We start from the raw sequence: 10,654 nt of genomic DNA, 5'->3' as shown, positions 1-10,654 counted from the left end.
TCAAAATCAGTTTTTGCTCAAAAAAAAATGATTCAAGCAAACTGATTAATGGACCGCACACAACGGCCATTCTATGAACGCTCGTTCGCACATACATATCATCATCGAACATTCACGAACGCGTTCAAAAGAAAAATATATACGAGCGATCAAAATATCGCCTCAAGGTATGTTCCTCGGGCCATATAGACTCGCCCAACTATCGCAATAACTGTACGCCCTAAGAGCAACAGTTCCTTAAAATAATCGCCCCAAAGCGACAAGCACCGTAGTCCACCAATCGGCTACGGCTTCTCAAGAAAATCATCACGTTCTAAAAACAAAAAAAAACAAAAAAAAAGAGAATACATAGAACTTCCAAGTGAAATAAATGAATGAACAAGAGGCCAACTGTGTCATCAAAAGACCAGCCCAAACAACACTTTTAACGCCCCACTTGGGCGTGAATTATTTCAACGCCCAGGCTTGGGCGCCGAAAATGAATCCAGGCTCAAAAAGGCCCTAACTTCTATTGGGCCCTGCCGCATCCATCCGACTCGAAAATTGCCGATTTCCTTACTGAAAGTCGCACCTCACGACTTTGTCAAGAGTAGCACACCACTACAAAGATCGCTCACACTTACGAGTACAATCCCAAACATGATCAAGGACATTACAAAATGCGTATCCCCAAAGAACCTCTTTGACAAGAACTGACCGCCAAGCACGAGTGCTTGGTGGCTCGAAAGAAAAAAATATATCTTAAAAAAAAATAAGAGAAAAAGTATGCAAAGTTAAAACAATATTCCCAGACTATGCTGTACAAAGTCCCGTGTTTGGATAATCTCAAAAGAAAAAGAACCGGTTTACGACCTCAAGACAAAGGTCGCCGTTGATACTTATACATGGTCCCCCAATCAAGGACCCAGGTAGCGGCAAAATTGAGCCGTAAGGACTAGCTCAAAACCATGAAGGAAGATGACCACAAGACAATGGTCCGTCTAAACACGTTGCCAACCCACATTCAGGTTACAACTAAATCCGAGCATCCCTCGAAAGAATTCGCTCCTACAAGAATGAATAAAAAGAAATTCTCAAAAGAAATCACAAAGAACAAAAGAAATAGGAACTTGCCCATCTTCAGTTGGCAGGATCGCGTCACGAACCACGCGAGTTCCCAAATTGAAAAAACGAATTCAGGGACGTCCACCCTCAGCGGACAGGGCTCGCCCACCCTCAGCGGCGGGGTCTGCGTCACTAGCCGCGCAAGTCCTCAGTTTTCGAAAAATAGAATCTTCAAAAAAAAAATGAAACAGGCTCGCCATCTTCAGCCGGAGGGGTCTACAGCGCAAACCACGTAGGTCCTTATTTTCAAAACAACACAAACAAATTTCAAAATAGATTCGTCCACTTCTATCGGACGGGGTGTCCACCCTTAGCGGACAGGTTCGCCATCTTTAGCCGGCGGGGTCTACGTCACAAGCCGCGTAGGTCCTTATTTTCAAATTTCAAAAATAGATTCGTCCACTTCTATCGGACGGGGTGTCCACCCTTAACGGACAGGCTCGCCATCTTTAGCCGGCGGGGTCTGCGTCACTAACCGCGCAGGTCCTTAGTCGCTGCAGCGATAACTTTTTCTGGTTTTCTGTTTTTCCAAAAAAGAACGATGTGAGTAGCTTTCCCTTTTTCCAAAGATTGGTTTTCCGTTTTTTCCAAAAAAGAACGATGTGCTGGATTTTCCTTCGTTTTACGTCCCATAAAAACAAGGGGGTTTTCTCGTTTAGCTAACCCTGAAAATGAGAATCTTTAAAAACATCTTTTACCTCGTGATTGGGCTTGGCCAGGCCCAATTACACTTTATAGCTTTGATTTCGAAAACATCTGTAGCTACTCCCAAAGACAAAGTGAGGGAGTTCCTACGCCTCTTTAGATACTTCCAATGACAAAGTGAGGAAGTTTCTATACTATCCGTTGACAAATCCCAATGACACGTGAGGGGTATGTCGACACTTCAAGTGATGACCCTTAAATCAAATGTTATCACTCTGGGGCTTGTGAGACCCTCGCCAAAAAAAGTCACCACGGCTTGTGCGACGCACTCAATCTAATACTTTGACCATCGTCTTACTCCAAGACTCGGTCAAAGTGGGGGCTAATTGTAGACACCTACTTTTGTCCCCATTCCCGAAAGGGAAGGTTCGATGATGAAAACGTAAATTCCCACTTGACAACGCATCTCCTATAAAATAACGAATCTCAATTCCCCTTTTCATTTCGCCCGAAACCTGCTATTTATAGAAACATGCTATTTATGGAAACCTGCTAAAAATAGTAACTTCCGTAAAGGTTAGTTGCTAAAAGTAGTAAGAATAAAAAGATAGAAACCTGTCAGAATTAGGTGTTGCACTCCAACGTAAATCCTAAAAGAGATAGAAATTGTAATAGGAATTCGATTCCTATCGCAGTTCGATAAAAGAGTTAACGTATTAATTAACCTCATAACGAACCTAGAGTTCGTAAAGGGCCCAGACGCATTCCGTCGTAAATTGATACGCACCAAATAACTCGGATTAAGTCTCTTAATGAACTCCGTACTCTAGAGTCCAATCTGACAAAGCATTCTGCCAGACCCTATTTTCAACACCCAGCCCTAGGCGCCGAAATCTTTGACGCCCAGAGCTGGGCGCCGAAAATACCTGGGACGGATTCTTTTCCTAATCCGTTTCGTATTCAAATTCCTGAAAATCTATCTTTCTACGCCACTCTTTCCTATAAATAGACCCCAAAAGCCGACGTGAAAACGACACAACAACACACAATTCATATTCTGAGTATTGACTCCAACCCCTAGCCTAAAGCCTCACGCTGCGAAATTGTTCACGCGTTCTGTCGCAATCGATCCATAAATCGAACAGAATGTATCCTGTCCCATAATTTGAGATTCGTTAAATAAAAAGGAGAAATAGCAAAGTCAAAGTGGTTAGTTTACTGAGAACCGTGACGCACCTCTCAAGGGTGCGTCGTAATGTGTCCCTTTTCGATGATCTAATTGCTTTCCTCGCCCTTTCTATAAACTGTTAAACTAACGAAATCTGATTGTTCTACCACGCCTAACAAATATAATATTTTTGGGAAATTGGATTATCATGCTAGGTCCCTTAATGCTATTTAAATCAGATAATCGCGATCGATCTAGTATTATATGTTGCATATTGCTAAAATCAACTCAGATTAGTTTAATAGTTAACGCATGTCCCTTCAATTATTTATGTTGAGCTAGTAAGGATATCCTGCCTCTGGAGTTATCGACGAGCGAGTACTCCTCTCGGTAGTTACAGTCCCCCGAACCCTCAATCTCTACCTTGCGGATGCATGTTGAGAGATCCCCACACCAGGGATCACAAGGGAACCTACGGCCGTCGTGGTCAAACATAATTGCACTCCCTTTATGTCACGATAACCGGGTTTTGTCAGTTTTTCTCATTGTCGTTAAAAACTGAATGGCGACTCCTATATTACTAGTCAATTGGGTGTAAACTCACAGGAAATCCAATTACACTTGATTGAATAAAAAGAATCGTCACACCCACGAGGGACGAGGTCACGCATTAGCCTCGTGCTTTTTCGACCCCTCACAGAGGCTGTCATCATAATTAAAAAGCACAAATGCCAGCAACCTGTATATTTTGTCAGCCGCATCTTGAATCCGGCGGAAACAAGGTACTCTTTGATAGAAAAATTAGCTTACGCGGTCTTGATAGCCGCAAGAAAACGCAGGCCATACTTCGATGCACACGCCATAGAGATCCTGACAAACTACCCACTAGAGAAAGGCTATACAAAAAACGGATACAGCCGACCGGTTGTTGCACTGGGCAATAGAGTTATCGGAGTACGATATGGAATTCCATCCTCGTACCGCAGCAAAAGCTCAAGCTTTGGCTGACTTCTTGGTAGAAGCGTCCTACCAAGAGGACGAGGCAAAAACAGCATCCTTGGAAATCATAGTGGATGGATCAGCCGCGCTCTCAGGCGCTGGAACCGGTATAGTGATGACATCGCCGACGGGCGACAAATTTGAGAATGCAATCAGATTCACATTTGGTACCAGGAGCGTTGAACACCGCCGCAGACAGCCTTGCAAAACTGGTCAGCTCGAAAGCAATTGAGCTTGAAAGATCTGGGATGATAGAAATCATGCATAGAAAAAGTACCGAGGATAAAGGGAAAGAGGTGATGGTCATCACTGCAGGGAAGGAATGGTACGACAACATCTGGATATATAAAACAACATGAGTGTTGCCAGCCGAAATCAACGAGGCAAAGAAGGTGAAAAAAGATGATTGCTGGTACGTCATGTACCAGGGACAACTTTACAAAAGAACATTCACTCTACCCCTGTTACGCTGCCAGAAGACATACGCGTCAGCAAGACTGATCAAAGAAATGCATGAAGGAATCTGTGGAAACCAAATGGTGGGAAAATCACTCTCCCTAATCTCTCATCGACAGGGGTACTACTGGACAACCATGCTAGAAGATGCACCGAATTATGTCAAAAAACGTGAGAAGTTTTAGTTATTAGCTCTAGTAATCCGGATGCCAGCAAACGATCTGATATCAATCTTAAACCAAATCCCATTTTCCCCATGGGGAATGGATATCGTAGGACCCTTCACAACAGCCTCCGGGGGCAGGAAGTTCTGTGTTGTCGTAGTAGATTACATCACGAAATGGATATAGGCCAAGCCGGTACCGAAGATAACGGCGAACCAAGTACGGATGTTTATCTGGAGAAATATAACAATAAGGTTCGGAAAACCTACAGCAATATTATTTGACCACGGGTTCCAATTTGAGTGCGCACCGATTCGGGCTTTCCTCGCAGAATACCGAATAAAATTTGCCTACGACTCAGGCTGCTATCCCCAAAGCAACGGCCAGGCAAAAGATGCCAACAAATAGATACTCACGGCGCTAAAGAAAAAGCTGGACGGATTTAAAGAAAATGGGCAGACACAGTCCCAGAGATACTGTTGGGCAATAGAACGATGGTCAAGGAAGAAATGGGAGAAAGTCTTTTCAAGTTGTGCTTTGGGTCAGAAGCGGTCATCCCGGTAGAGGTGGCATTGCCCATCTTTGGTATCCAACATTTAGAAGAACAAGAAAACAACAATCTACTCAGGCACCAGCTAGATTTCATGCACGAAGTCAGGCTACAAGCAGAAATCAGGTCAACAACATACAAAAATAGGATAAGCAGAGCTTATAACAAACGGGTGAAGCACAGGAAACTGGAGGTAGGCGATCATAGTGCTCCTCGGACCGCAGCAACCGGAAAAGCACAAAAACAAGGCAAGCTTACAATCTACCCCTATTACGCTGTCTGACGACATTCAGTCTACCCCTGTTACGCTATCTTACGACATACGAGTCAGCAAGACTGATCGAAGAAATGCATGAAGGAATCTGTAGAAACCACGTGGGGGGAAATAACTCTCCATAATCTTTCACTGACAGGCGTACTACTGGACAACCATGCTAGAAGATGCACAAAATTATGTCAACAAATGCGAGAAGTGTCAGCTATTCTCTCTAGTAATCTGGATGCCACAAACGATCTGATACCCATCTAAAACCCAATCCTGTTTTCCCAATGGGGAATGGATATCGTAGGACCCTTCACAACGGCCTCCGGTGGCAGGAAGTTCTTAATTGTCGCAGTAGATTACTTTTCGAAATGGATAGTGGCCGATCTGGTAATGAAGATAACGGCCAACCAAGTACGGAAGTTTATCTGGAAGAATATAATAAAAAGGTTCCGAAAACTGAGAGAAATATTATTCGATCACGGAGTCCAATTTGACTGCGCACCGATCCGGGCTTTCCTCGCAGAATACCGAATCAAATTCGCCTACTCCTCAGTCTGCCATCCCCAAAGCAACGGCCAGGCAGAAGCCACCAACAAACATATACTCACGGCGCTAAAGAAAAAGTTGGGCGGATTCAAAGGAAAATGGGCAGAAACAGTGCCAAAGGTACTGTGGGGCAATAGAACGACATTCAAGGAATCAACGGGTGAAATTCCTTTCAAGTTGTGCTTTGGGTCAGAAGTGGTCATCCCGACAGAGGTGGCATTTCCCACCTTTGGTATCCAACATTAAGAAGAACAAGAAAACGTCAATCTACTCAGGCACTAGCTAGATTTCCTGCCCGAAGTCAGGCTACAAGCAGAAATCAGGTCAGCAACATAATAAATAGGATAAGCAGAGCTTATAACAAACGTGTGAAGCACCGGAAACTGGAGGTAGGCGATTATAGTGCTCCGTCCCGCCGAAGCAACCGGAAAAGCACAAAAACAAGGCAAGCTTACAGCAAACTGGGAAGGGTCGTACAAGATATGGGAGGAAGTCATAGCCGGATCCTACAGGCTAATGCAAATGGATGGAACACCACTAAAAAGCTCATGGAACGCTAACACCCTAAGGAAATTTTATGTATGAAAGTTCTGTATGAAAACTAAATGTAAAAAGGTCGATAGGGCCATATTTTGATTTAATATATAACGAAAAAGTATGTTCAGAAAAAGCAGGTACAAGATACGATATAATATAAGCAAAAAGTTCAGTACATCAACCGAGTCGGTGATGATACAAGATACGATAGAAAATAAGCAAAAGGCTGAGTACATCAGCCTAGTCGGCGATAATACAAGATACGATATAATATAAGCAAAAGGTTGAGTACAAAAGCCTAGTCGGCGATGATACAAAATACGATATAATATAAGCAAAAGGTTGAGCACAGTCGGCGATGATACAAGATACGATATAATATAAGCAAAAGGTTGAGTACATCAGCCAAGTCGGCGATGATACAAGATTCGATATAATATGAGAAAAAGGTTGAGTACATTTGCCCAGTCGGCGATGATACAATATAATATAAGCAAAAGGATGAGTACATCAGCCCAGTCGGCGATGATATAAGACACAACATAATATAATCAAAAGGTTGAGTACTTCAGCCCAGTCAGCGATGATAAAAAATACGATATAATATATGCAAAAAGGTTGAGTACATCACCCTAGTCGGCGATGATACAAGATACGATATAATATAAGCAAAAGGTTGAGTACATCAGCCAAGTCGACGATGATACACGATACGATATAATATAAGCAAAAGGTTGAGTACATCAACACAGTCGGCGATGATACAAGATACGATATAATATAAGCAAAAGGTTGAGTACATCAGCCTAGTCGGTGATGAAAAAGACACAACATAATATAATCAAAAGGTTGAGTACATCAGCCTAGTCGGTGATGATACTAGACACAAAAAAACAATCACCAAGTTGAACAATAACAATGAATAACATAACAATCAAAGACATAGCAAGTCAATGAAGGAAATATGTCCTTCACCCAAGGTGCATTAAGTCTAATACCAAGGTTCAAATTAATTGCAAAAAACTAATTCAGTAAGATCAAGTGATCGGAACAGCTAGCTGGAGAAATGCTTCCGATCAGTGAGTTCTAATCTATATTAGGCTCACAACTTACTCTTGACTGAACCTATAAGGTCACACCAATGACATGTAACAGATCAACGGACTAAATGAATCGGAAATTCATTTAATAGGTTTTCAGGAATTAGTTTTGAAAACCGTATTATACGATACGACCTTGCGTCGGAATTGTATATCGTATCGCGAATTTTCGTAAGCTGGGCGAAACGAATAATCGTATCATACGACGGTGATTCGTCATGTACGATACGATAAATAATAGCCGTAAGGCGTTCGTCGCCAATACGAGCCGCATCGGAGTTGACGGCATGTCGAGCACAGCGCGCATAAGCGTAAGGCCCAACGAGCCAGCGAGCTCGCAAGGCAGCAAGCAAGCCAGCCCGCGTGGGTGTGGCAGCGCGTACAAATGTGCAGCTACATAGCAGCGAGCAAAGCAAGGCCCACGGCCCATGCTGCTCGGCTGCGATGAGGGCTTCGGCTTGCAGTGCATGTGTGCTGTGCGCGAGTGTGTGGTGTGTGGCCGGTCAAGGCCCTTTGGTCTTGGCCGGTTACACTTAATATAACAATTAGGTTATATTATTAATTAAATCGTAAAATCGTTATTTTTTGAAAATAAAAATCGTAAATTTTGTGAAAAATAACTTAATGCAAATGTTCGTGAAATTAATTTTTTTTAATTAGTTGGTCCGTAGGCACGTGTCAAAGGCACGAACACGAGGGTGTGTGGATGTGTAGCTCGTCGTAGAAATATGGGCTACCTCACCACTGCTGAGCCACAACAACGCGGGCAGCATCAAGCGTGTTGCGTGCCGCGCGCGTTGGGCTAGGAGAGCGAGCAAGGCAGGCATGCCTTGGCTTGCGAGCTGCGAGCAAGCAAGGGGCAAGGATGCCTTGCCTTGCACGCAGCATTGAGGCCGCTCCTAGCAAGCTCGCAAGGCAACAGCGCCAATGGGCCGCGCCAAGCCAGCCAGCAAGGCAGCAGCTCCATGGGCCGCGCCAAGCAAGCGAGCAAGGCAGCAGCTCCATGGGTCGCGCCAAGCAAACAGGCAAGGCAGCAGCTCATGGGCCGCGCCCAGCATAAAAGAAAAGGAGTGCGGGCCTTCCAAAGCAAGGCCACAGCGCATTGGCCCTTCGGCCAGCTACGGGTGTGGCTGGGCCGAGGCAGCACGCGCACCAACTTTCCGAAGAAAGGTCTGATTGCTTAATTCCCAAGTAACTTTGGATTAAGTATTCCTAGTCCTACTGGCATTGATTTAATTAAGAGTTTAATTAATGTTGCAATTCTAATTGAATAGGAATTTCAATCCTAGTAGGGTTGGTAATTCTATTCCTAGTAAGACTCAAATTCCTTATTTCCTACCCTATGAATATGAGGCTAGGCCCTTATAATTATACACATCAATTACATTGAAAATTATATTCTTTATTCCCATTGTGTTCAAGGGAGAACATAATACAACCTAGCCCAAATACATAAAACCTTAAGTAAAATCCTAGTTGGTTAAACCTAAGGCGGATCCGAACGTGCTATGGACTTTCTACTGAGGGGCAACGTTTGGGGCTCTAAACACTTGATCTTGTTCAGTTCGGGAGCAGCTAAGGAAGGCACACATCACATTTTATGTAACCTAAATTATGCTAATTTACCATGTGGCAATTAATTTGGATTATGTCATTATGGTTTTTCCGCATGAATTATATTATTGTATTATTCATAACCTAACAGTGGTATCACGAGCTTCTAATTAATTCCATAATCAATTATAGTTGACATGGATTAAATTTTAAAAATTTTCAATGAATGAAAGGGGTGATTAATTTCGTGGATAAAATTGATTGCAAATTCGTGCGATTATTTGATTATATGTTAGCAGGATTTTTCGGCAGTTTTGTTAATAATGGTCGAAATCTTAAGTTTTTAAGTGAACTTAGCATGCAAAACGACGTTTTAAAATTTTGACGAAGATCAAAGATTTGACGCCGAACCCAGAATTCCCAAATTCGAAGCCTAACTATGACTTTTCGGAAGTTTTAGTTTTTCGAATGCAAAATTTGTAATTTTTATGATGTTAAATAAAATATTTGCGAATCTTGTATGTAAATCTTGAATCTATGATTGACCTATTGTATATGTTTAACAATTTTAAGGTCTGATTTTGTTAATTATACAACCTAATTTGTAATTATAATTAATTTGTTGAATTTCAAATAATTTAAAATTTGTTTTTATTTTCATAATTAATTGATAATTTAATTAGGATCCTATGATTAAAAACCACCATAAATTTGTTAAAATTGAAATATTTTAAAATTCTATGACCTAGATTTTAATCCCTAAGAAAATATGTAATCGGAAATTCATTTGCATAATAAATTTTTGCTTTTTCGCCTAAAATTTGTGAAATTAATATGATTTATTAATTCTTCGTTAAATTTGAATATAAAAGTTTTGATTTTTATATATCGTTCACAAACTTGCACGCACGAAGAGATGGAAGCTAAGTGTTAACCCTTAAAGGGTGTTGAAATAGTACGGGCTTGCGAACGACGAGCAAGCATGAATGTGCACGCAAGGCCTTGGCTAGCGGTGTGCATGTCGCGTGCAGTGAGCGATGAGGCAAAGGGCAAAGGGGCATGGTTGGCAAAGCAAGGGCAGGCGAGCCCCTGCGATGTTGTGCTCTCGACCAGCAACAAGCAGCCATGGGCGCTGCACTTGTGCACGCGGCCCATGGGCGCTGCTGTGTCCCTTGCTTGGGCGAGGCGTGGGCTTCGGCCTACGGCCTTGCCTTCGCACGTTGGGTCGTTTGTTTGATTTTATGTTGAGCGTCGATTTTAATTACATTTCGTAATTTTAATTTTTCTCGGAATTTAATTTTGATTAATTTAATTATTATAAATTATTTTATACTAATTATTTTTAAAAAATTAAAACCTTGGTAAAATTATAATTAATTAATTTTAATAAACTGGAAAATAATATAAAGGGATTTAAAATTATTCTAGGTGAGCTTTAAATTTGTAAGTTTCCGGTTGGACTTGGAAATATAATTTTATGTTTGAAATTTGTAAAGCATGTACGTTCTTGGATTTAGTCACTAGTGGAAAAAGGGTCATTTGCATCGCACTTTTAAGCACATTTGC

The 10,654-nt window shown here is 42.0% G+C and overlaps 1 protein-coding gene across 1 annotated transcript; it reads left to right on the top strand.

The window, feature by feature from the left end:
* Positions 1-5,642: 5,642 nt before the first annotated feature.
* Positions 5,643-6,457, top strand: LOC130464438 (uncharacterized). The gene is made up of 2 exons (XM_056833982.1): positions 5,643-6,017; positions 6,173-6,457. The coding sequence occupies exons 1-2, from the start codon at positions 5,643-5,645 to the stop codon at positions 6,455-6,457; spliced, it is 660 nt and encodes a 219-aa protein (XP_056689960.1).
* The last annotated feature ends 4,197 nt before the right edge of the window (positions 6,458-10,654 follow it).

Source organism: Spinacia oleracea, chromosome 1 (assembly GCF_020520425.1).
Source record: "Spinacia oleracea cultivar Varoflay chromosome 1, BTI_SOV_V1, whole genome shotgun sequence".
Taxonomy (NCBI): Eukaryota; Viridiplantae; Streptophyta; class Magnoliopsida; order Caryophyllales; family Amaranthaceae; genus Spinacia; species Spinacia oleracea.
The sequence above is the reverse complement of the archived record's forward strand: the minus strand, read 5'-3'. Positions and strand labels throughout refer to the sequence as shown.

Coding starts and splice junctions, on each gene's coding strand:
- LOC130464438 (XM_056833982.1), top strand. CDS start 5,643: ATGGATATCGTAGGACCCTTCACAACGGCCTCCGGTGGCAGGAAGTTC. Junction 6,018..6,172: donor GGGCAGAAACAGTGCCAAAG/GTACTGTGGGGC, acceptor CAATCTACTCAG/GCACTAGCTAGATTTCCTGC.